This window comes from Podarcis bocagei, assembly GCF_964188305.1.
Source record: "Podarcis bocagei genome assembly, chromosome: 1".
NCBI classification, from domain to species: domain Eukaryota; kingdom Metazoa; phylum Chordata; class Lepidosauria; order Squamata; family Lacertidae; genus Podarcis; species Podarcis bocagei.
Window position 1 is genome coordinate 12791855 of NC_138125.1, and position 26444 is coordinate 12818298.

A 26444-nucleotide genomic window follows, 5' to 3' on the forward strand; every position below is an offset into this window, starting at 1 on the left:
TTTCTGGTCAGCCATAATCCCTTCAGCATACCAGCACATCCACAGGAGCCCTGCCCAGTTGCTATGTCAGCCTTGATAATCCCAGACAGAAGACAATCAAAATGACAAAGAACTTGCATATGGTAGTGGATTCAGCACGGACTGGAACAAAGGACAATAATCAGATTTTCCCTCTGGGGGCAGGAAACTGCAAACTCCCCTTTGTCACCTGGAAAGTACTCATGGGGAGGGGGAAAGGAGGAACCAGCCAGGTGACAGGACACTCAGGTTACCACCACAACTCCTCCCTCAACCCCTCCTTTCTGTAATGTATGCATAATGTCAACCCCTTCTGTAATGTATGCATGATGTCAACCCCTCCTTTGTGTAATGTATGCATGATGTTTCTGGGGGTGGGCTTGACCTAGAGGAGGGGAATTTCAAAAGTTTTTATAAGGTCTTGCACACCATCTTTCTGGGTCTTTCCTCTCTCCTGCGAGTGAGGGGAACACCCTGTTGCAACAGTTCAATAAAGGCCAAGCCTACAGGCTGCTGTTTTGCTCCAAGTTATCCTGGTTGGTGTCTTTGCTTTTTGTCCAAGGGAGCCCTCAGATTTTTCCGTTAACACTACCGCCTTTTGTTTCTGGTTGGACACACTGCCCCTGCCCAATCACAGCTATGCTGAAATTCTAGATTTCCCGTTGTCTTCTGTGAGCAGCTGTTACTTCTGCTTCAGAGGAGCTGGAAAAAAAGAAGAAACCAGGAAATTCCACCTTCAGACCACAGATTCTATGACTCATCCTCCTCAAACCCCTTGCTTTGTGCAACTGTTTTGCCTGATGAAGAGGGATGGAGATTTCGATCGCTCCCTTTCTGTCTCAAGAACATCCCACTCTGAAGGCCTTGGACTCAGCTTGTAGTCAGAGAGGATAGAGCTGTACCATCATGAGTCCAAGTTTGGATGACCAGCTTCGCTTCTGAAATATACTCGGAGTCAAATATATACATATATACATGGGCCCCACGTGTTTGGCTAATTCCAGGATTCTCCTGTGGGCCAATCAGGTTGTGGATTTACTTCCACCTGGAGCTGGATTGGGTGGCTCCTGTGGACCAATCAGACTGCTGCATTCTGGATCCTATTGTTCTAGGACCAATCAGACTGCTGCATTCTGAATCCTATTGTTCTAGGACCAATCAGGCTGCTGCATTTTGGATCCTATTCAGCTCAGTACAAAACAGCTTCGCTGGCCTGGGAGAGGGATAAACAGCAGCAAGTTTATCTCCAGGAAGCACAAGAGGAGCCTTCTACATAATTCTAGTTCAGCATCTTGTTCTTAACGGGGGGGGGGGGGGGCAGCCAGATGCCTGCAGGAAACAAGCGCTGTCTCCCTTCCTGTGGTTCCAGCAACTTGTGCTCAAAAGCATCGCTGCCTCCAAGTCTGAGCATAACCGTTGTTGCTAGTAGCCACTGCACGTCTTATACCTCTAACTTGTCCTCCTGCCTTGCTCTCCTATTCACAGGACAGCAGCTGAACTTATAACCATCAGAGAAGGCAGAGTCGTTGATAGGCATGCCTGGGCAAAGATCTTGCCAGACCAGTTCCTGTGCTCATGCTGTTTCTAGATCATTCGCCATCAGGACCATTTCCAGACTGTCACTAGTTTGCAGGTGGAGTTATGTGACCCAGGAGCCATCTGGAGGCAGCCCTGTATAGGAAAGCTTTTTTAAATATTTAATGTTTTATTATGTTTTTATATATGTTGGAAGCCACCCAGGGTGGCTGGGACAACCCGGTCAGATGGGCAGGGTATAAATAATAAAATTATTATGGAATAGGATGTCCCTATTTTCATCGGAGAAATGTTGGAGGGTATGGTATGCTACCTATGAACAGCTGCCATGGGAAATTGTCCTGAAACAGGGTCAGGGAACCTATGGCCCCTGCCAGCTGTTGTTGGACTACAGCTCCCATCATCCCTTGGGGCTGTTGGAAGCCCACCACAATACCTGGAGGTTTCATAAAAGAAACAGTCGTTTTGTTTTTTTTTTTTTTTATAAAAATTTTTATTGCGTTTCTTTTCATAGGTTAACAGATTTGTTTACATAGCAACATGCAAGAAACATTTTTTTTTTATATATGAAAAAAAATAAAAAAAGGAGAAAATATTAGGAAACTTTTCGTAACGTCCTTCAACAGTTCACTTTTGGACCTCCTCACATCCTCTCAGCATTGCATTCATTGTTCTAGCCAGTTCAGCAATTTGTTATCTTGTTTCCCATCTTCTTATACCTTTAAATATATTATGTTACCAATTTCAAAAATTTGTAATTTAGTTTTAACACTCTTAATAAACATAATATTTTGTTTCTAATTTGTCTCGTTTTTTTCCCCATCAATACTTACTTTATCATTTACTTAAAATAAATTGCAGAAGCATAACGTTTCTTAATCGTGCGCAATCTTAACATTCAAACAACTTATAATGTTTTTGCAAATAGTCCTTAAATTTTTTCCAGTCCTCCTCCATTGTTTCTTCGCTCAGATCTCGAATTCTGCCAGTCATTTCTGCCAACTCCATGTAGTCCATCAGCTGCGTCTGCCAGTCCTCCAGTGTGGGTAAATCTGGTGTCTTCCAGAACTTTGCGATAAGAATCCTAGCTGCTGTGGTTGCATACATAAACAAGGTTCTGTCCTTCTTTGGCACCTTCCGGTCCACCATGCCCAGGAGAAAGGCCTCTGGTTTCTTAGAAAAGGTATATCTAAATACCTTTTTCAGCTCATTATGTATCATTTCCCAAAAGGCCTTTACTTTCGGGCAGGTCCACCAGAGGTGAAAGAATGTCCCTTCTGCCTCCTTGCATTTCCAACACTTATTATCAGAAAGATGATATATTTTAGCCAACTTGACTGGGGTCATGTACCACCGGTATACCATTTTCATAATGTTCTCTTTCAAGGCACTACATGCCGTGAATTTCATACCGGTGTTCCATAACCTTTCCCAGTCCTCAGCCATAATGTTGTGTCCTACATCCTGTGCCCATTTTATCATAGCAGATTTAACTGTCTCATCCTGTGTGTTCCATTTAAGCAGCAAGTCATACATCCTCGAAAGTACCTTAGTCTTTGGTTCTAGTAACTCCGTCTCCAGTTTCGATTTCTCCAACTGGAAACCCACTTTTTTATCCATTTTGAATACCTCTTGAATTTGAGCATAATGTAACCAATCTCGCACCTTACCTTTTAGTTTGTCCTGGCTTTGGAGCTTCCAATTATCTCCAACTCTTTCAATCAATTCCCAATATTTTGGCCAGTAGGCCTCCATATTGGGCCTTTTTTTAGAAATCTTGGCTTCCACAGGTGATAACCACCTCGGGGTCTTACTTTCTAATAGATCCTTGTACTTCATCCAGACGGCAAAAATTGATTTTCTGACAATATGGTTTTTAAACAGTTTGTGAATCTTCGCCTTGTCATACCACAAATATGCATGCCAACCATACACATTATCAAACCCTTCCAGATCTAGGACATCGGTGTTTTCCAACAGAAACCAATCCTTCAACCAGCAGAAGGCTGCAGCTTCGTAGTACAACCTTAAATCCGGCAGGGCAAACCCCCCTCTGTCTTTTGAGTCGGTTAGTATTTTAAATTTTATTCGGGGCTTTTTGCCCTGCCAGACAAACTTAGAGATATCCTTCTGCCATTTTCCAAAGCATTCCATTCTGTCCACGACCTGAAGGGTTTGAAATAAGAATAACATTTTTGGCAAAACACACATCTTTATAGCTGCGATTCGGCCTGACAAGGTAAGTTTCAATCTTGACCATATATCCAAGTCTTTTTTAATTTCCAACCAACATTTTTCATAGTTATCTTTGAAAAGGTTTAAATTTTTAGTGGACAAGGATACTCCCAGGTATTTCACTTTTTTAACCACACTTAGCTCTGTCTCTTTCTGATACCCCTCTATCTCTGTAGGTGTCAAATTTTTGACCAAAACCTTAGTTTTTTGTTTGTTTAGCTTAAATCCCGCCACCCGACCAAACTCCAAGATAAGTTCCAAAACTCTTTTTGTGCTAGATTCTGGCTCCTGTACTGTCAAGACTAAGTCATCTGCGAAAGCTTTCAGTTTATATTGTTTCGCTCCGACCACTATACCTTGCACCAACTGGTCCTCCCTAATCATATTCAGCAATACCTCCAGAACAGAAATAAATAGCAGAGGGGACAGAGGGCACCCCTGTCGTGTCCCTTTTTCAATTTGGAGTTCCTCCGATACCACATTGTTCACTATCAACTTAGCTTTTTGCTCTGAATAAATTGCTTCTAGTCCATTTTCAAACCCCCGTCCCACTCCCATCCCTTTCAAGTTCTTCTTCATAAACATCCAAGAAATGTTGTCAAATGCTTTCTCCGCATCAATAAAGATTAAAGCAGCCCTTGTGTTTCTAATTCGCAACAGCTCCAATATATCAATAATGTTCCTGGTATTATCAGACATGTGTCTACCAGGGAGAAAGCCTGCTTGGTCCTTGTGAATTACTTCATTTAGTACATTTTTAAGTCTACTTGCTAAAATGTCTGCAAAAATTTTGTAATCCACATTCAGGAGTGAGATGGGACGGTAGTTCTTAAGCTGAGTCTTTTCCCTTTCTGACTTGGGAATCAATGTGATAAATGCTTCTTTCCACGTTTCCGGTGCCTTCCTCCCCTCCATGATCTGGTTACAAACCTCCAGCAACGGTTGTATCAAGAAGTCCTTCAAAGTCTTATAATATTTGGAGGTGAGTCCATCCGGGCCTGGAGATTTGCCCAGCTGCATGTTTTGGATGGCACCTTCAATTTCCTGTTGAGTTATTTTGCTGTTAAGGATTGATCTTTTATCTTGACTTATTTTAGGTAATCCATTTGTTTCCAAAAATTGATCCATTTCCGATTCTTTCTGAGGCCCCTGTGCGTAGAGCTCTTTGAAGTATCTGTGGAAGCACTTTCTTATTTCTTCTGGTTTCTGAACTATTTTTCCTTGAATCTCCAAGTTTGTAACCGTATTTAACTTTTGTCTTTTTTTCAACTGCCAAGCTAGCAACTTTCCACATTTATTTGCTGATTCAAACGATCTCTGCTTCATTTGTTTAATTTTCCACTCAATCTCTTGATTGATCAGTTTCGAGTATTGTGCTTGATGGAATTTGATCTCTCTTAGCACCTCTTTTGACTTCGGTTTGATTCTCAACTTTTTCTCTCCTTCACTTATTTTCTCTAAAAATTTTTCTTTTTTTCCATTCCAATATTTTCTCTTTATTGTATTCTGTTGTATCAGAAACCCTCTCATTACAGCTTTACTTGCATCCCAGATTGTTCTTTTCTCCACCATAGTGTTCAAATTTATTTCAAAGTAGTCCTTTAGTGTTTTTTGGGCCTTCTTAACAATCTCTTGATCTCTTAACAAGGTGTCATTCATTCTCCATCTGAAGGATCCAGTTGGGAAAAGTCTCAGTTCCATTTTTAAGGCATTATGGTCGGAGCAGGTTTTTGGGCAGATTTCCACTTTTCTCGTTTTCGGGGCCAGCCCTCTAGATATCCAAATTTGGTCGATTCGTGTCCATGACAAGTGGGCCTCAGAAAAGAAGGTTCCTTCTTTACCCAAGGGGTTCCTTGTCCTCCAAATGTCAATCAAGTCCATATTGTCTGTCATTTCAAAGAAAGTTTTAGGGAGTCTGCCGTCTGTTGTTAAGTTTTGATTTTGGGATTTGTCCATATTTGTAGACACCACCCCATTCATATCTCCCATCACAATAATATTAGCATAGTCCAAATAGTCCATCATTGTCTCATGCAGCTTCTTGTAGAATTCTGATTTTCCATCATTTGGCGCGTAAACTCCTAGTATCAAAATCTTTTCCCCTTGTGTTTGGATTTCAATTGCGAGAATTCTTCCATGATCATCTTTGAATAAAAATTTTGGCGACAGGTTCTCCTTTGCATAAATTACAACACCTCTTTTTTTAACTTTGTCTGATGAGATAAATTCTTGGCCAAGTCTTTTATTGATTAATACTTTCCTGTGGAGCCTAGTCACATGTGTTTCTTGCAGACATATTACATCCAATTGTTCTTTTTTTAGGATATGAAATATCCTTCTTCTTTTTTCCGGAGAATTCCCGCCATTTATGTTCCAACTAAGTAGCTGCAGAGACATCCTGTTCTATTTAAGATGTTCTTAAGATGGGGTGTCTTCCTTTTGCTCAGATCCCGAGGGTGTAGGCGTTGGCCCGCTTCCAGGCGGTATTGGTGCTGGTAAAACTGGAAGCCAATCCACTCCTTTTTGGAGATCTTCTCCGTGGTCGTGAAGGAACTTTTGGTTATCTTCAGGTGTTCTAATTTTAACCTTCCTTTCTTTGTAGGTGAAGGATAATCCTTGTGGAAACTCCCACCTATAGGGAATTGCGTTGTGTCTCAGCAATTTTGCTAGTTCTGTATAGGTGGCTCTAAGGTCCAGCAACTGTCTCGGAATATCTCTATAAATTTCCACCCTTTTGTCTTGTATTTCAATTGCTTTTTTGAAGTGAAGACCTAGGATCTTGTCTCTCTCTTCCTTTGTTCTTAAAATTATCAAACAGTCTCTGGATCTGTCTTTCCTTACCAGTCTTCCCAGTCTATATGCCGAGACAATCCTGAAATCTGTATCTTCCTTTAAACCCCAGAACTTCGAGAATTCCTGTGTTAAGTATCCAATCAAGTCTCCTTGCTCGAGTTCCGGAATACCTCTCAATTTGATGTTGCTCTCGCGGTTTTTCAGTTCCACCATTGACAGATAAACTTGTTGTTCACCCACCTGTTTATGCAGGGGCTTAACTTCTCCTTTTATTTCTTCAACCTCTTTTTGTAGAACTCCCACTTTCTGGATTGCTTCTCCAGCTAATTCCCGATTTTCCGCTGTTGCTCCTTGCAATTTCTCTATGGCTTGCGTGTGCTGGGAAACTTGGTCAGTCAATTTTTGAATCGAGGAAGTTGCTTTATCTATCTTCACAGACTGGTCGTCCACCTTCTGGTTTAAACTTGATAATTGCTCCAATATTTGTTTTAATAGTGTATCTGACCCACCTGCTGCCATATCTTCCTCAGTGGACTTCTCAGTTGTTTCCCCTTGTTCCCTTTGGGTCACCAGTACAGCTGGAACCGACGAACGGCGTCCTTGGGTCAGTGTTGTTTGTACAAATTGTGCTGGTTTTCTTTCCTTTTCTTTTTCCTTGGCCTCTTTAGTTTCCTTAGCTTTAGATGCTCTTGTTCTCCCTGCACCACTCATTACACATCTGTCAATATTCAAGGTCAGATTGTCTATTGTTCCATGGGAGAGACAAATTCAGGAGTAAACAACCGGTGAGGTGGAATTCAAAACAAAAGTCAGTTCCCAGGATTTTATAATCCGAAAGCCCTGTAGGGGGAGTGCCACCAGGTTTCAAAGACAAAGAAGGAAGTAATCCGCCATTAAAGTTCCAAATTGTTTCAAGTCAGTAAATCCAGTAGTCCAAAAGTCCCTTCATAAACTCAAAGTTTCCCAAAGCACCTTTTATAGATCAACAAAGTTTCACGAAAGGTGCTTGTGACAGTATCCCATCCAGTCTTTTCTGCTCAAATGTAACAGTTACGTTCCAGCAAAGTTTTACAACTGTTTCCGCAGTTTGACACAGACTCCCTCTCTGGCAGCCCGACAATCTGGCTCTTTAAAAATACAGCCCGAAGGAGAGAAAAGACAGGAGGAAAGTCCCCATTTACTACTTCTTTTAGTCAATGTCCATTTCCACCTTCAGCTCAAAAGAACAAGCAGATCTTATAGCACGAAAAAGTTTAAACTTCCCACAGTCCCGTTTCAAGCGCTTCCGTTTTTTAAAGCTTTGCTTTGATCTTGTCAGCAATGTCGGAAGACGGACTTCCCTTTTCTCGTCTCCCGCTTTCAACCAAATTTACAAAATTCTTTGCCAGATTTTAAACCCCTTTACTCACGGGTATGTTACTTGCAGTTTGATGTTGATTTTAGGAAGAAGGATCAGCGCTCATCTGTAACAGCCGCGCGGCTTCGCTTCCGCGGAAAGAGCGATGAACTCACAGCACCGCTACCCCTCCTTCACTCCAGGTCTCCTTACGGGGTCCCTTCTGTGTTTTCGGAGCAGCTTCTGGTGCCCGCCGAGTCCCACGGCCACGGGCTCACTCTACCCGTGGTTTATCTTGATGGGTCGTCGCTATGCCGCAGCGAACGACCCTTTTCCGCGGAGCCCCTCTTCAGAGAACGAAGAGGACCGCCATTACAGTTTCGCGCCGCCCCCGGAAGTCAAGAAACAGTCGTTTTGAACCTTGGCCTTCAGGACAGAATGATGTGGTAAGCCTTTTCCCAGAGAGAAAGCAGATTTTTTAAAGCTGCAATGCTAACATGCTTACTAATAGGGACCAATGCTGAAGTTATTTACATGTTGCTAGGGAGTACATCTTAGTACACAGTCTTACTACCTAGTACAGTGGTACCTCGGGTTAAGAACTTAATTCGTTCCGGAGGTCCGTTCTTAACCTGAAACTGTTCTTAACCTGAGGTACCACTTTAGCTAATGGGGCCTTCTGCTGCTTCTGCACCGCCACTGCGCCATTTCTGTTCTCATCCTGACGCAAAGTTCTTAACCCGAGGTACTATTTCTGGGTTAGCGGAGTCTGTAACCTGAAGCATCTGTAACCTAAAGCGTCTGTAACCCGAAGTACCACTGTACACAGCACGGGTGGCGCTGTGGTCTAAACCACAGAGCCTAGGGCTTGCCAATCAGAAGGTCAGAGTTTCGAATCCCCGCAACGGAGTGAGCTCCCATTGCTCGGACCCTGCTCCTGCCAACCTAGAGAATCGAAAGCACGTCAAAGTGCAAGTAGATACATAAATAGGTACCGCTCTGGTGGGAAGGTGAACGGTGTTTCTGTGGTTCCCCAGAAGCAGCTTAGTCATGCTGGCCACATCAACCAGGAGCTGTACGCCTGCTCCCTCAGCCAGTAAAGCGAGACGAGCGCCACAACCCCAGAGTCGTCCGCGACTGGACCTAACAGTCAGGGGTCCCTTTACCTTTACATCCTATTAGATGCACTGGGCTGACACCCAAGGAAGCATGCAAGAGTTTGTCATTGTGGTTTTTAAAAATCTACATTGTGGCCACAGCCTTGTGGCCCAGGAAAGCAGGCTTTAGCAGCTTCATGTTCCTGTGAGACTAAGGTGGAGGAGGGGAGGCTCGCAGCTCCAGGCAACTTGCCAACCTACTGTGGCAGTATGCACAGAAGCAGGAACAATAGCTCTCTGCCCAGGGTCAGTCCGGGAGAGGGAGACTGCCTTTGCTGCAGCCATAGTACAAACAAAGCAAAGCCAAACTAGAGAAACAGAGGAATGATATAAACAGAAAAACACACAAACTGCCATGCATGAGTCTGTGTGCTTGTACTTTTGTGCGGAGGGCCTAGAAAAAAATGAAAAGGGCAGATTTGTGCACCAGATGAAGCTACAGGAAACTTTGTCTCTTAAGTTTATCTAAAGCAGATCCGGTTGAACAAAACTGGACAGTAAAACAATTCCTCTACAGTGGTACCTCGGGTTAAGTACTTAATTCGTTCCAGAGGTCCGTTCTTAACCTGAAACTGTTCTTAACCTGAAGCACCACTTTAGCTAATGGGGCCTCCCGCTGCTGCCGCGCCTCCAGAGCACGATTTCTGTTCTCATCCTGAAGCAAAGTTCTTAACCCGAGACAATATTTCTGGGTTAGCGGAGTCTGTAACCTGAAGCGTATGTAACCTGAAGCGTATGTAACCTGAAGCGTATGTAACTTGAAGCATATGTAACCTGAGGTACCACTGTATTAGGATCAACTAAAGTTCACAGAGCAGTATATGTGAAGTTTCAAGTTCCGCAGAACTGTTCCCTGGATTGATTATATTTTATGAGCAACTGATGAGCAACTTTTGAACACATTATTATTATTTAGGACACTTACATCCTACCCATCATGGAACGTAAAGGAGTACATACATAAGGGCAGTGCTTTTTTTCGGGGGGGGGCACATACCCCTAACATTTTGTGAATCTCAGTTTGGCCTCATTGAGGGTCAGTATTTAAATATGAGTAGGAAAATGAGAGTACCACTAAATATATATTTTTTAGAAAAAAGCACTGCATAAGGGCCATGCCAAACAACCTTTTTCATTGTGCATTCATGATTATTTGTGCTCATGACACTATCAGGATGGTTATACCCAATGCCATTTTCAATACTGCTTGCACACGAAAAAGTTCCAAGGTGGACATACTACAATCAGTCAACGTTCTGCAGCTTCCTTCTGATATTCTGTAACATTTCTTAGCACAAATGTCCAGTATTTCCCATTTTGTCTTTGTGGTGCTATGGCACACATCTGCACCACGGCTGAAAATACACATTTTCCAAATCTGCTTTGTCTGCTGAAGCACTCCATGGTTCCACACCTCTCTTAAAAAGGTAAAGGTAAAGGACCCTTGACAGTTAAGTCCAGCCACGAACAACTCTGGGGTTGCGGCGCTTATCTTGCTTTATTGGCCAAGGGAGCCAATGTTTGTCCACAGACAGTTTTTCCAGGTCACGTGGCCAGCATGAGTAAGCCACTTCTGGCGAAACCAGAGCAGAGCACGGAAACGCCATTTACCTTCCTACCTATTTATCTACTTGCACTTTGATGTGCTTTTGAACTGCTAGGTTTACAGGAGCTGGGACCGAGCAACGGGAGCTCACCCCATCACGGGGATTCGAACTGCTGACCTTCCGATTGGCAAGCCCAAGAGGCTCAGTGGTTTAGACCACAGCGCCACCCGCATCCTCCCCACACCTCTTATTTTTGCTATTTCCAAATATTGTTGTGCAAGAACCACACTTATCTTCCTATTTGTATTAAGAGAGTTTTAAAGACTCTCTCAAGGCGAATCTTAAAAAATGTAGTATAAACATGACAATTGGGAAACACTGGCCTGCGAGCGCTCCAGTTGGAGAACAGCCTTTACCAAAGGTGTCATGGACTTTGAAGATAATCGACCTCAGGACAAAAGTGACAAACGTGCTAGGAGGAAGACACATTTGGCCAACCCTCACCGTGATCAACTCCTGTCCAGAAGCCTATGTCCCCACTGTGGAAGATCGTGTGGCTCCGAGTGATCGCCAAATAATAATTTCAGATATAGAGTCATATTGCTCATTTAAAGCCCATGGACACACATGTAGGCAGGCCTACATATAACATGTTGTGGTAATCTAACCTAGAGGTTACCAGAGCATAGACAACAACAGTTAGTCTGTCCTTGTTGAGATAAGGGCACAGGAGCACTCTGGGAGTGGAAGGCGGCACCCCTATTTACTCCTGAAAGTAATTAAGTAATTATTCCTTGCTGTGTCCAACACAGCCAGGTGCAACAAAACTAGCATGGACCTGATTTCTTTGTGGTGCTCTGTTTTTCCCCTGAAACTCTTCTCCCATCTCCCCCCTCCCCCCTTCTCCTGGCTCAGGAAAAGCAGCCAAGCAAATATCTTTCTGGAAAGGCTCGCGCATTTCTGATTCAGACCAGTTGAATAACAAAGCCATTTATGTACAGCTGCTGCATTGTTTGTGTCTGGTGGAATGGGTAACCCTTGCGATGCAGAGCGGCACCCTCACTGGTCCCTGGGTTTCCCAGGTGACCAAGAATTGTCACCCAATGGGAAAGGACATAGGGTAGCCCAGCTTCTGAAGGAAGGACTGTCTAATGAGCGTGCACCATCTAGTGGGGGAAAGATGTTCTTTCCATCTTTCTCCAGGCTGGTCTCCACAATGCGCTGCTTTGCATGCGTTATTAGCACAACAGTTAGCACAACAAACTTCCTACATCCAGGGCCTCTTTTCCTCTCCCAGAGCTACAGTCCTCAGAGTGCTTTAACAGGCAACCCCTCTTCCCTGGGAACTGTAGCTTCACTGGGAAATATAGGTTATAACAGCGCCCAGCACACTAAACAAACTACAGCTCCCAGAATTCTTTGGGGGGAAGCAATGACTGCTTAAAGTGGTATCACAATGCTTTAAGCATAAGTATGGTGCAAATGTGACCTATCTCTCAGGTGTAAGTGTTTGAGGTAGGATTGGTTAATTAGGATGAGTTGACAAATTTACTGCTGTTTGTTAGCTGCAAGTCATACACTTGGGGTTTTTGCTTTAAAGTACTTCTGAGCCAGTTGTCTTGAATATTTAACCACCAAAGTAAGGTAAAGTTCTCTTTATATACAGGGATAACACAACTCGTTTTTTACAGGCAGTAGTTTTATAGTATGTTTCAAAAAGTAATTTGTGGTGTACTTCTCTGTAAATTCCTTTATCACCTAGAGTAATCTACCGAAGAAAGTTTATTTTACATCTTTTATTTTACAGTTTATTTTACATCTTGGATTGCATTAAAAACACAGTGAGCATCTGTAGGAGTTTCATATTGTTATTTCTAAGTTTGGAAATATTTTTTGCGATATAATTTTAGTCTAAATGTTTTCATTACGAGGTGGGTTGTTATTTTTCTCCTGCGACATAAGTCTATTGTTTAAACATATACGGTGGGTAAAACTACTAACATAGGTACCTTTTAAACTCCACAGTTGTTACCCCGTATGTTACTTGAATCACCTTAATTATTTGGGTAATATGCGGTGCAATGTCTTTCAGCTTTGAAAGAGTGCAAATATCAGCATAAAGACTTTTATCAGAAACTCAAGTCAAATGAGAGTTTAATAATGTCTGGATAATGTAAGTGGGATCTGCAACAAAATGTTGCAGCGTGAAGCGCTCTAGCTATGCTTTCTCTCCTATGACTCTCCATTCCATTCCCTACCCCACCTTGTTTTCTGTCTATCCTACCCCTAAAAGCCAGTCACTGTTCACTGAGCATGCTCAGTCCCCACTGGGCTGCTTGACCTTTCGACTGTGCTGGTTTGGGCAGATAGGGAGTTTCAATTCCTTGGCTCTTCATTTCTAAAGATATTTTTGTGCTTCTGCAAATCTTTGGGACCCCCTGAACCTGGGGCAGGGCTGTAAGTCACCAACAGAGCAGCTGCTTTGCCCATGCAGGACTTCTTAGCAGGCTTTGTGTATCAAAATCCAGAGGCAGGCTTCAAAGTGGGGTCAAGGCAAACACCAGTTACTGCATGGGGCAATTAGGTTTTGGTCTCAGAATCCAAGAATGGAAGCAGAATTCTGGTGCAAAGTGAATATTTCTTTAAAATCTTTCCGCTGCTGAAATGTCACTTGGCAGAGATGCTAAAGGGGCAAAGGGCTGCCCAGTCACCTTCTTTAGTTTCTCTTCTAAAGAGGAAGAAGAGGAGTTTGGATTTGATATCCCGCCTTTCACTCCCCTTAAGGAGTCTCAAAGCGGCTAACGTTCTCCTTTCCCTTCCTCCCCCACAACAAACACTCTGTGAGGTGAGTGGGGCTGAGAGACTTCAGAGAAGTCTGACTTGCCCAAGGTCACCCAGCAGCTGCATGTGGAGGAGCGGAGACGCGAACCCGGTTCCCCAGATTACAAGACTACCGCTCTTAACCACTACACTACACTGTAAAAGGAGTTGGGCAGAGCCATCTGTTGGCAAAACTGATTAATCTATTTTTTTAATATTTTTTTATTGGTTTTACAAAAAAAATTATAGACAATACAAACAAATAAAGAAACAAACAAACATGTATAATTTCATATCTTTTTTTCATAAACCTCCCTTCTCCGACTCCCCCAAACCTCCCCTTTCTACATCCCAATTTCCAAAATTATTTCAGCAAATCCTAACACTTATTTTAATACTATTTGTCCTTTATTTATTCTTTTCTTTTACTTAATCTTTTGCCGCTGTAATCCCCTTTTTTCTAAAACCTCAACATTTTAGCATTCATTAATTTTATAATATTTCTTAAGATAGATTTTAAATTTTTTCCAATCTTCATCCGCCGTCTCTTTCCCCTGATCACGGATTCTGCCAGTCATTTCAGCCAATGCCATATAGTCTATCACCTTCATCTGCCATTCTTCCAGGGTGGGTAGATCTTGGGTCTTCCAATGCTTTGCGATGAATATTCTTGCTGCTGTAGTAGCATACATAAAAAAAGTTCTGTCTTTCTTTGGCACCAATTGGCCGACAATGCCCAAGAGAAAGGCCTCTGGTTTCTTAGGGAAAGTACATTTAAGTACCTTTTTCATTTCATTATATATCATTTCCCAGAAAACCTTAATCTTCGGGCACGTCCACCAAAGGTGATAGAAAGTACCTTCAGTTTCTTTACACTTCCAACACTTATTGTCAGGCAAATGGTAGATTTTTGCTAGCTTGACTGGGGTCATGTACCACCTATAGATCATTTTCATAATATTTTCTTTTAAGGCGTTACATGCCGTAAATTTTAAACCGGTGGTTCACAACTGTTCCCAGTCAGCAAACATAATATTATGACCAATATCCTGTGCCCACTTAATCATAGCTGATTTAACTGTTTCATCTTGTGTATTCCATTTCAGCAACAAGTTATACATTCTTGACAAATTCTTAGCATTGGGTTCTAACAGTTCAGTTTCTAATTTTGATTTCTCCACCTGGAAGCCAATTTTCCTGTCTTGTTTATAAACCTCCATTATTTGATAATAATGGAGCCAATCTCGTACTTTAGTTTTCAATTTCTCATGACTCTGTAGCTTCAATTTATCACCCTCTTGTTCCAAAATTTCCCAATACTTTGGCCATTTGGCCTCCATATTGAGTTTTTTCACAGCTTTAGCCTCCAAAGGCGACAACCATCTAGGAGTCTTATTTTCCATCAAGTCTTTATATCTAGTCCAAACATTGTATAGTGCTTTTCTAACAATGTGATTTTTAAAGGCCTTATGCACCTTGACTTTGTCATACCATAAATATGCATGCCATCCAAATGCGTTATTAAAACCTTCTGAGTCCAAGATATCTGTATTCTCGAGGAGCATCCACTCTTTCATCCAGCAGAACGCTGCTGATTCATAATACAATTTTAAGTCCGGCAGGGCAAATCCCCCTCTTTCCTTTGCATCCGTTAATATCTTAAATTTTATTCTGGGCTTTTTGCCCTGCCAGACAAATTTCGAAATGTCCTTCTGCCACCTCTTGAAACAGTCCATCTTGTCAAGAATTTGCAATGTTTGAAACAAAAATAACATTCTAGGCAATACATTCATCTTTATAGCTGCAATTCGGCCTAACATTGAAAGCTTCAAATTTGACCATATTTCTAGATCTTTTTTAACTTCTGACCAACATTTCTCATAATTATCTTTAAACAAATTCAGATTCTTAGATGTCATATGAACCCCTAGATATTTCACCTTCTTAACCACCGTCAAACCTGTTTCATTCTGGAACTTCTCCCTTTCCATAACTGTTAATTTTTCCCCCAAAACCTTAGTCTTTTGTTTGTTCAATTTAAATCCGGCAACTTGACCAAATTCTTGAATTAACTCTAAAACCCTTTTTGTACTAGTGTCTGGCTCTTGTAAAGTAAGTACTAAATCATCTGCGAAGGCCCTTAACTTGTATTGTTTAGCTCCGACCTGTACCCCTTTAACCAGCTGGTCACCTCTAATCATGTTTAGCAACACCTCCAGAACTGAAATAAAAAGTAGTGGGGAGATTGGGCACCCCTGTCGTGTCCCTTTTTCTATTTTAAATTCTTCAGTTATCACATTATTTACAATCAGCTTAGCCTTTTGTTCAAAAACTGATTAATCTAACCCAGGGGTCAGCCAACTTTTTCAGCAGGGGGCCAGTCCACTGTCCCTCAGACCTTGTGGTGGCCAAACTATATATTTTTTTGTGGGGGGAATGAACAAATTCCTATACCCCACAAATAACCCAGAGATGCGTTTTAAATAAAAGGACACATTCTACTCATGTAAAAACACGCTGATTCCTGGACCGTCTGCGGGCAGGATTTAGAAGGCAATTGGGCTGGATCCGGCCCCCGGGCCTTAGTTTGCCTACCCATGATCTAACCAACTGAGTTATCTATATTTTGCAATGGCTCCCTGTTTGTGAGAATATTCTGAGTTATCTATATTCTGAGTTATCTATTATCTATATTCTGTAATGGCTCCCTGTTTGTGGAATGCTGAGCCCAGAGAGGGCTTGCTTGGCTCCTTCATTATATATGTGGAACACCCTCCCTTCAGGTGTCAAGGAAATAAGCAGCTATCCTATCTTTAAAAGACATCTGAAGGCAGCCCTGTTCAGGGAAGTTTTTAATATATTTAATGCTGTACTGTTTTTAACACTTGATTGGGATCCGCCCAGAGTGGCTGGGGAAATTCAGCCAAAAGGGCGGGGTATAAATAATAAATTATTATTTTAAATTATTATTATTATATCTTTAGATTCCAGGCACAAACATTCCTCTTCAACTAGGCCTTTAAATATGTTTGTGGGAGGTGGGGGGTTATGGGTTTTCCTTCTTGTATTTCTTATGTATTTTGTGTATGTATCCTGCATTTTATAATAATAAAAATAATAATACATAAAGTCCCAGATTCAGCCTCTGGTATCACCAGGTAGGGGCTGCGAGTGTCCCCTTTCTTGAAATACCAGAGAGCTGCTGCCAGTCAGAGTAGATTCTACTGAACTAGATGGGTCCAAGGGTCTGATTCAGCATAGAGCAGCTTCCTCTGATATATCCCTGTTGTTTGCGGTTGGTGCTGTTTTGGCTATGTAATGAACTGAGTGTACTTGGAGAACTGAGCTGGCTATCAGATATATACGACCAGCTTTCATTTTTTTAAAGGAAGGGCAAAGATAGCTTGGAAACAGTTGCATATATGTTATGTTGTGTCAGAGTATGGGTCCCTCTAGCTCAGTATTATCTTAAACTGGAAATGGCTCTCTCAAGATTGCAGCCATTCTCCGCCTCACCTGGAGACACCAAGGACTGAACCTGGGGCCTTCTGTATGCAAGGCAGGTGGACTACCAGGAAACTATGGTCCTGCCCCAGAACATGAGGGCTAGAACTCAACTTGAGTTTTTCTTTTGAGAAGAAAAAATGTATTTTGGGCACAAGTGTCTGTGCCAGAAGCACTGGTTTTGTAAACTGCCGTATTTTTCGCTCCATAAGACGCACCTGACAATAAGACACACCTAGTTTTTAGAGAGGGAATGCAAGAAAAAAATATTTTTAAAGGGAGCGCAGAGCAGAGCCTGTATGCATCCCAGGCTCTGCTCAGTGCTCCCTTTCACAAGCCGCGTTGAGCTCCACACGGCTTGTGAAAGGGAGCACGGCTCTTGGGGGCTTTTCCGGGAGGTGGGCAAAGGGACTGAGGGGCTACCCTTTGTCCCTTCTCCCACCTCCCACAAAAGCCAGCAAGAGCCGCACGCTCTTTAAAAGGTGCACGGCTCTTGTGGGCATTTCTACGAGGTGGGAGAAGGACAGCCCGTCAGTGACAGCGGAGCGTGTGTGTGGCTCTTGGGGGCTTTTCCCGCCTGCCTCCCGCCTGCATTCGCTCCATAAGACGCACACACATTTTTCCTTACTTTTTTAGGAGGGAAAAGGTGCGTCTTTTGGAGCGAAAAATACTGTACTGTACAGGGTTCCATATACAGCTCTATCTGCAATTCGAGATACAACAGACACATGCCCAAAATGTTGTGATTCCATTACTCAGTGCAAATCATAGAATTGTAGAGTTAAAATGGGCTCTGAGGATCACCTAGTCCAGGAATGTGCAGTTGTCCCATACGGGAATCAAACCCATAACCTTGGGTTTTTTGGGTACTGGTTTCAATGTCCTTGCTTATGATTTCAAATATGGCAGATTCAACACAATCATCCCCGATGTTTTCAGAAGCACTGTTAGATACACCGTGGATGGGAATGCTCTTGCTTGATCCCAGTTTTGAAAATAAATGTCTCCATTCTCTTTTGGTGGGTTTTGGAATTAAAGGAAGAAAAGGCCATGATGGAGCAAACTCTGACCTGCAAAGAATGTTTTGCGAAAAGCCACATGGGTGCAAAACAGCTTACCAAGAAAACAAGTAAGTGCATTCAGGTTGACATGGACTTGGAAGAAGAACCCTCAAGCGGAAAGAGAAGCTCTCCAGATATACTTGACCCAATGGAAGCCATGACAACATCTCCATCCTCTGAGCACTTGCAGTCTTGCCAGCTTCCAACTGCACATGCCACGCCCAGAGAGTTCCCATCTCTGCCTATGCTGCGGCTTCCGCTTTCACCTCTGCCACCCCCTCCTTCCCCTCCTTTGATGAAGGCCACATCTCTGTGCAACAAGGCCCTGCCGTCCTGCAGCGTTGAAGGCTCCACGAAGGCTCAGAGGCCAATGCTGAAAATGAAGCCGTTCAACTGGCAAACGCTTCCCTTAGATGCCACGAAAAGTAAGTACGCTGGCTGTGTTCTACCTCTGCTGCCCACTGTGTAGGGAGAGTGCCATTGCATTCAGGTTCTGCTTGTGGGCTTCCCATGGGCATCTGAGAACAAGCCAACCCAGCCTGATGGGGCTTAAATACATAAAATTATCATTATTAAGATGCTGGACTGGATGGGTCTGTGGTCTGGCTCCAACAGGGCTGTTTTCAAGTGTGTTCTATAATAAACCAGGGGTGGTTAACCTGTGGCACTGCAGATGTTCTTAGAATCATAGGATTGTAGAGCTGGAAACGCTCCATCATTGTGCGTCTTTTCCAGGTGGCCGTTCTCTCTGGACTTCAGCGGTGACCAATGGTGATGAAGCTATAGAGCCTGATTATATTAGCATAGAGCGACTCTTCTGTGTACCTCAGGCAAGCCAGCAGGAGAAAACAGAACCCAGACTGAAGAAGCCAAAGGAGGTACAATAGCTGAGGGTCATTCCCCATAATTTGATGGGTTTTAAGCACTTGTGGTCTCTTTTAGCAGGGCAGGATCTCCAGTGCTGGATTTTGGGCCGGGAGAGGGGGCTGGTTCCCTCGCACAGGACAGCGAGTCAAGAGGGAGCAAAAATTGAGAAGATCCATAGCTGTAAAGATCCATTTGAGGGCACCAAATTTTGGCCTTGCCATGTTACGAAAGATTACCAAAGTCAGCCCCTTGGCATCTCTTAAGACCTGTCTTTTGTTTATACAAATGTGTTTTTAGGATGTGCCTTTTCTGATTGGTTTTTTGTGTTTATACTGTGTTAGTTTGTTTTGGGTCAATTTTGTGAGGAAAGCAGATTAACATAACATAACATAACATAACAACAACATGAAACATAATATAAAACATAACATAACATAACATAACAACAACATGAAACATAATATAAAACATAACATAACATAACATAACATAACAACAACAACATGAAACATAATATAAAACATAACATAACATAACATAAAACATAACATAACATAACAACATAACATAACATAACATAACATAACATAACATAACAACATAACATAACATAACATAACATAACATAACATAACATAACATAACATAACATAACATAACATAACATATAGCACTATAAAAATGCTAGGAAGTGGGGAGATGGTGAGGAATCTGAAAACCCCTGCACATTCTCTGTGTCTCAGAACTTTGTTCAAAGAAAGTAGGCAAGCAGTATTAACTTGTTCCTGCTACTAATTTTTTTTAACCATCCCCCTCTTAAACAGATTTCCTTCGTAGATCGAAAGAAAAGTCTCCATCTGAACATAGTGCTAAAGCAATTTAAATGGTGAGAGTTACTTGGTCAATGAAATGTGCTGGGTGGGGTGAGGGGGAGTGATGACTAAACCTGGCCCCCAGCAGCATAAGCAGAATTTCAACATGAGCAAATAAGAAGCCTGGTAGGGCATCAGATTGTTGGCGCAACTATTGTCTAGTCTGATTGGCACTGGCTCTCCAAGGTCTCAAGGCAGAGGTCTTTCCGAGATCTGTTTTAGCATGAGATGCCCCTGAGATGATCTCTCTACTTCCAGTTTGTTTCCTCTCTACCACTAGTAAAAGCATATAAGTATGACAAAAGTTTTTAAGAGGGGCCAAGCTGGCTGAAAACAGCATGGGAAACCAAAGGAGATGACTACGTAAGCCCAGAACTTTCCAAACTTTTCATGTTGGTGATACACCTTTTAGACTTGCATCTTTTCACGACACAGTAATTCAGTTTTACTAGCAAACCAGAGGTTAAACTATCCCCTTTCCAGCTCCCAGGGGAGGAGTGCAGGGAGCGTTTGCACGACACACCTACACATTGCAGCCGACACACTAATGTGTCGCGAAAGTTTGGAAAGTTCTGAAGCAAGCCATCTGCCAAGGGATTTGTGGTGTGATTTCACTTTGCATGGGTCCTTCAGTAATAAAGCATGTGAACTGGATCCAACTGGTCAACAACACTGTCAAGAACTCTTCCATTTACAGGCATCCCCCCCCCATACACTTTGGCTTTTGCACAACCGCGAATAGGTGCGTCGCCAGGAAATAAGTAAATAATTCAATTAAAACCTGGAAATTGCGGGAGAGAGCTGATGAGTCCTCGTGGCTTGCAAGCAGACCCTCCCTGGAGCCCGAAGAGGAGGTCAGTGAGGGTGGAGGAAGCCCCAAAGAGACATGAGGCGCAGTGGGGCTTTGTTTACACTGCTCAGCCTCCCCGCATGTCCTCTCACCTCCTCCAGATCTTCAATTCTAGCTGTGGATATTTTTGGATCCAGTATTTTTGATTGAAGAGAGGGTGTTTAAAGGGTGTTTAGAGGGTGCTCCCCACTTGATGTGATTTCACTTATGCACGCGGGGGCCCAGAACGTAACTCCCATGTAAGTTGGGGGGACGGGGCGCCTGTGCTGAGATTTCTTCCTAGTTTTTATGTTTGTGCATCTTAACCATTCCACTTATTTCTTGTAGCTCGAATCAGCAAATAGCTGACATGATTTGGAAAGGAGACAGGAGCATGTTTGACGAAGAGGCCCTGAAAAACCTAATGAAGCTTCTGCCCAAAAACCATGAGGTGTGAATACTGGCTTCCCCCACTATATTAATTTCAGATGTGCTTATTAGTGCACCAAGAAAGTTGTCGTAATTTCCCTGAGCCTGTAACAGCTGAGGCCATTATGTGTGGCTTACCGTATTTTTCGCTCTATTACACGCACCAGACCATAACACGCACATAGCTTTTAGAGGAGGAAAACAAGGGAAAAAATATTCTAAACGAAATAGTGGATATATGATTTTTGTGGTTCATGCTGTGGCCACAGACATGTGATCTGACAGTGAGTTTGGAGGAGCCCAATGCAAAAATCCTGAGGATCCATGTGGATCCATGCTTTGTAACCACGGAGGAGGAAAGGAAGGGGAACCATGGATCCTCTGCTCACGACTGCAGCAGATCCCCCCGCCACCCGCAGGCATTCGCTCCATAACACGCACAGACATTTCCCCTTATTTTCTAGGAGGAAAAAAGTGAGTGTTATGGTGCAAAAAGTACGGTAATTACATGCAGATGGGAAGATTGGAGGAGGGAGAGAGAAAGGGGGGGGAGAGAAGGGAGTGTCCCTGACCCGCCTACTTTTGCCTGTGGCCCCACCCACCACTGGCACACAGAAGGACCCCCAGGGGAATGCAACCCCCAAATTGGGAGTGAAGGTTCTCCACTCCCCACTGTCATCACTGCACCAGACTAGCTTTCTTTCATTCATGGAACCGGAACCCATGCCAGACGTATTGCTATTTCTGAAGGTTAATGTTATGTACTGAGTTGAATAGGATCCAAACTGCAGCAGTCTGATTGGTCCTAGAACAATAGGATCCAAAATGCAGCAGTCTGATTGGTCCTAGAACAATAGGATTCAGAATGCAGCAGTCTGATTGGTCCTAGAACAATAGGATTCAGAATGCAGCAGTCTGATTGGTCCTAGAACAATGCAGCAGTATGATTGGTTGGCAGGAACCACCCAATCCTGCTCCAGATAGAAGTGAATCCACAACCTGATTGGCTTACAGTAGAATTCCGGAATTAGCCAATCATGTGCAGCCCATTGTGTAAATAATGTATATAAAGCAGATACTGTGAGGGGACTTTTATTCATTCCTCCTCACCACTATGAGCTGAATAAAGAGCATGAAATCACTTTGCGACTCTGAGTATATTTCAGTTAAGTTAAGAAATAACTTGAGAGTTGTCTCAAAGCCATTAGTCATGCTCTGCAACTATTAAGAGAACATATTTGGAAGTTGCTAGGCAATCACAAGTGGTGCTCCTGACCTCCCTGGAGCTGGCAAGGCACGTGAGTGCATACATACCATAAGACGAGCCTGCTTTCATCAGGCCAATGGCGCATTCAGTCCTGTTCTCAGAGGCCACACAGTCTGCAAAACTGGGCATAAGCTCCACAGCGCTCTGCCCACCTGCAGTTCCCAGCAAGTTGTATTCGGCGGCATGATGCCTCTTACATTTTATTATTAATAATAATTTATTATTTATACCCTGCCCATCTGACTGGGTCTCCCCAGCCACTCTGGGCTGCTTCCAACCAAATATCAAAAACAATACAGTGTCAGACATTAAAAACTTCCCTAAACAGGTGTCTTTTAAAAGTAAAATAGTTGTTTATTGCCTTGACATCTGCTGGGAGGGCGTTCCACAGGGCAAGTGCCACTACCGAAAAGGCCCTCTGCCTGGTTCCCTGTAACCTCACTCTCACAGCGAGGGAACCACCAGAAGGCCCTCGGAGCTGGACCTCAGTGTCCAGGCTGAACGATGGGGGTGGAGACGCTCCTTCAGGTATACAGGACCGAGGCTGTTTAGGGCTTTAAAGGTCAACACCAACACTTTGAATTGTGCTCAGAAACGTACTGGGAGCCAATGAAGATCTTTCAGGACTGGTGTTATGTGGTCTCAGTGGCTACTCCCAGTCACCAGTCTAGCTGCTGCATTCTGGATTAATTGCAGTTTGAGTCACTTTCAAAGGTAGCCCCACGTAGATCACATTGCAGTAGTCCAAGCGGGAGATAACCAGAGCATGCATCCCCCAAAGGGCTCTGGGAACTGTAGTCCTCTTCTTAATATTTATGTCTTAATTTATAAAATGCTTGTTGCTTCATACAGTTAAAGGGGGGCGGGGAACACACACTATAAGTTGTTTACAAAAAAAGGGCAATGTAATAGGTCTGGGTATCGCTGCTTGCAGTTCAGAGCCGGTAGTGACAAGTCTCTCTCTCTTTTGTCAGATTGAGAGAATGAAAGCATTCAAGGGCGAAAAAGCCAAGCTAGGAAATGCAGATCAGTTTTATCTGTGTCTCCTTGAAGTTCCCAGGTAAGAGCCGTCTTTTACTTCCCCTTGCCTACAAGTTCTGCGTGGCTAGCATAGGGCTGGCCCTACCATTAGGTAGAGTGATGTGGCTGCCTCAGGCATCAGTTTCTTGTGGGGTGGTGCTGGCAGCAGAGAACTAACATCAGGGGATTGTGAGTGAAACATTTGTGTCACCTAAGTCTGCACCTCTATTGGAATTACTATATTTTTAACAGTTTGGCTACGTGGAATTGTTTTTGAAATATTTGTATTGTTTTTACATACAGAACTGTTTTTACCCTTTTCTTGTTTTTACATTTGTAAGCCTTTCCTGCACCAACAGAATGCTGAGGAAGGATTTGTCCAGTATTTCTTTCCCCTATTTTCCATTCTGAACCATATTCTGTGAACTATCTCAGATCATACAATATATTATTGTCTTTTTCTTTGTCTTGATTTTGGAGTGGCTTACCTTTCGAGGGCCCAGTTTCTGTATCCTGTCCCTTGTGATAAAGGGAAGGAAAGACATCTATTTTTTTAAAAAAATAAAAATCCTTTCAGAAAATAAAAAACAAGTACGTTTGCTACCCCCAACTGCTGTGCTAGAGGCCATTGTCCTGTCACCAGTGTGACAACTGCCAATTAAGTCCACTTCTAGAAGTGGGTTTTGTTTTGGGGTTGTTATTTTTTTGCGGCGGGGCACCATCTTGTCTTTCAGCAGAAGGGTCTCTTGTCCTAGTGTTGGAATGAAACCACAACAGACGAGTAGCAGGTGTCAAATGTGAGAGGCGTCTGCCGGGGCGAGCCCCGGGAACTCTCTTTTATTGAATATTACAAACATTGCCACAGGTGTGCTTGTGGCTGATTGGTTGATACAAACACAAAGCAACTTGTTGCTGATTGGTTAACATAGGTACAAGGCGGGAATTACATGTGAACATTAATCACCGATAGATTAAAGGCTGGGAAACGAAGCTGGAACTAGACAGGCATGAAACCTCCTAATTAAATTATAACTAAAGATTGATATAGCATGACTAAAACAATTACTAATGATTGATCATAACATGAAAGAATATAATAAGTGAATTCCGTAGATGTGGTCAGCTGTGCATTAAGAACAGGTCATAGTGTCAGTCTAGGGAAATGAGGGAATGTCTTGGTCTTTGGAACAGGTTGTGCAGTGTGTGCAGAAGCAGAGAAAAGCTTATAAGCGAGACTTCCCAGAATGCAAGAGAAAAGAAGCAATGCTTCCCCATAATGCAACAGTTATGTGCAGAAAGAGAACTTCCCTTTACCCTAGCCCTGGGTGTTTGTCAGGGCAGAGCTGTAGGCAGCTGTCCAAGGTGAGCCAGGAAGTGAGTCAGAGCCAAGAAGCAAGGAGGAATTGGAACTGAGAAGCACACTAGGGTTAGAGAGAACCAGGAAGGAGGACCTTGGAAATGAGGGACAAACAGGAGCTGGATTGGAAAGTGAATACGGAGCTATACTAGCGGCAATAAGGCCTTGTTACTCAGGCAACATCCCAGTTGAAACATGAAGTCTTCCATAGACCTTCCTGTCCAGGAGGGTCCAGTGGCTGGCTTGGGTGTAAGCAGGACCAGTCGAGAACTCGAGAGTCCATTGCTGATGCTTGAATCACAGCTCCAGACAAATCTTATTTACTCCTTTTCACCAGCTTATCCGTGGATGCTAGACAGGGGCAAAGTCTGTTGTCTCCTGGAAATACACCTAGAACAAAGGCATGTATGGTTCATGATAAATAAGGAACGCTCTGGCTTCTAGAGAAAGCACACATAGGTTGGAAATTACATTTTCAGCTGCTAAGGGTAAGAAAGTTCTGAAATGTGCTTGTCTTCAGAGATTGGGTGAAGCTGCAATGGAGGTTGGGGTAGTAATGCCAGTGGAAGAAGCAGAGTTTCAGAAAGGTCTTTTGGAGACGGTGGAGAACAAAATTAAATTGGGGAGCATTGCTGGGATGGAAAAGTGACACACTGTTATGTTAATATTTTTGTGAACTATTCCATTCTTTGACCTGAATGTTCTAACGAGATCCTAGTGTGGTTTTTAATTGCCTTGTCCATGGCTCCATTTACTAGCTCTGATGATGATGATGATTTTTAAGTAAAAAAATACTGATTTCTCTTCCTAGTTACCACTTGAGGATTGAAGGCATGCTGATATGTACGGAGACCAACATTATGCTGGATCTGCTTTGGCCCAAAGCAAAATTGGTCAGAGCAGCTGCTGAGAGTAAGTGGACTGCAAAATTTAGGAACAAAGGAAAAAGATTCACACCATTGGTCTGTCTAACTTAGAATTGTTGTCATTGACTGGCAGCACCTTGTTGGTTATTTTGCAGACTAGTTGCGTTGCAGAAGGTGTGCTGGGGAGACCACAAATTCAAGAAACGCAAAACTAACTTTTGCTAGGTTTTAATAACAAAAACAAAAACTCCTTTTACACTAAATTACAATATATCAATAAGAATGACCCATTCACCAGGGTACTGAGAGAGCTACATGCTGCTCTTTATATACCATACCCAACAGCTTAATTACCACAACTTAACAGCATCTTAAAAAGCAGAGACATCACCTTGCCAACAAAGGTCCGTATAGTTAAAGCTATGGTTTTCCCAGTAGTGATTTATGGAAGTGAGAGCTGGACCATAAAGAAGGCTGATCGCTGAAGAATTGATGCTTTTGAATTATGGTGCTGGAGGAGACTCTTGAGAGTCCCATGGACTGCAAGAAGATCAAACCTATCCATTCTTAAGGAAATCAGCCCTGAGTGCTCACTGGAAGGACAGATCCTGAAGCTGAGGCTCCAATACTTTGGCCACCTCATGAGAAGAGAAGACTCACTGGAAAAGACCCTGATGTTGGGAAAGATGGAGAGCACAAGGAGAAGGGGATGACAGAGGATGAGATGGTTGGACAGTGTTCTCGAAGCTACCAACATGAGTTTGACAAAACTGCGGGAGGCAGTGGAAGACAGGAGTGCCTGGCATGCTCTGGTCTATGGGGTCACGAAGAGTCGGACACAACTAAACGACTAAACAACAACAACAGCAGCACCTTCTATACTGCTTCACAGCTGTAAAACTAGGTCATGTTATTTGCTCTGGCCTTTAA

The 26444-nt window shown here is 43.0% G+C and overlaps 1 protein-coding gene and 1 long non-coding RNA gene across 2 annotated transcripts in view; one reads left to right on the top strand and one right to left on the bottom strand.

The window, feature by feature from the left end:
* Positions 1-26444, bottom strand: part of LOC308587571 — a 199878-nt gene that overhangs the window by 138298 nt on the left and 35136 nt on the right. The window lies entirely within an intron of this gene.
* The window catches only part of LOC308586389 (inverted formin-2-like), a 35749-nt gene continuing 11271 nt past the window's right edge, over positions 1967-26444 (top strand). Inside the window, exons 1-8 of the mRNA XM_081192993.1 lie at positions 1967-2005; positions 8319-8364; positions 17985-18432; positions 18743-18885; positions 19699-19760; positions 20924-21026; positions 23246-23331; positions 25460-25560. Of these exons, the coding sequence (XP_081049119.1) occupies positions 17997-18432; positions 18743-18885; positions 19699-19760; positions 20924-21026; positions 23246-23331; positions 25460-25560 (931 nt within the window). The 5' untranslated portion in view covers positions 1967-2005; positions 8319-8364; positions 17985-17996. The remainder of the gene's footprint in view (positions 2006-8318; positions 8365-17984; positions 18433-18742; positions 18886-19698; positions 19761-20923; positions 21027-23245; positions 23332-25459; positions 25561-26444) is intronic.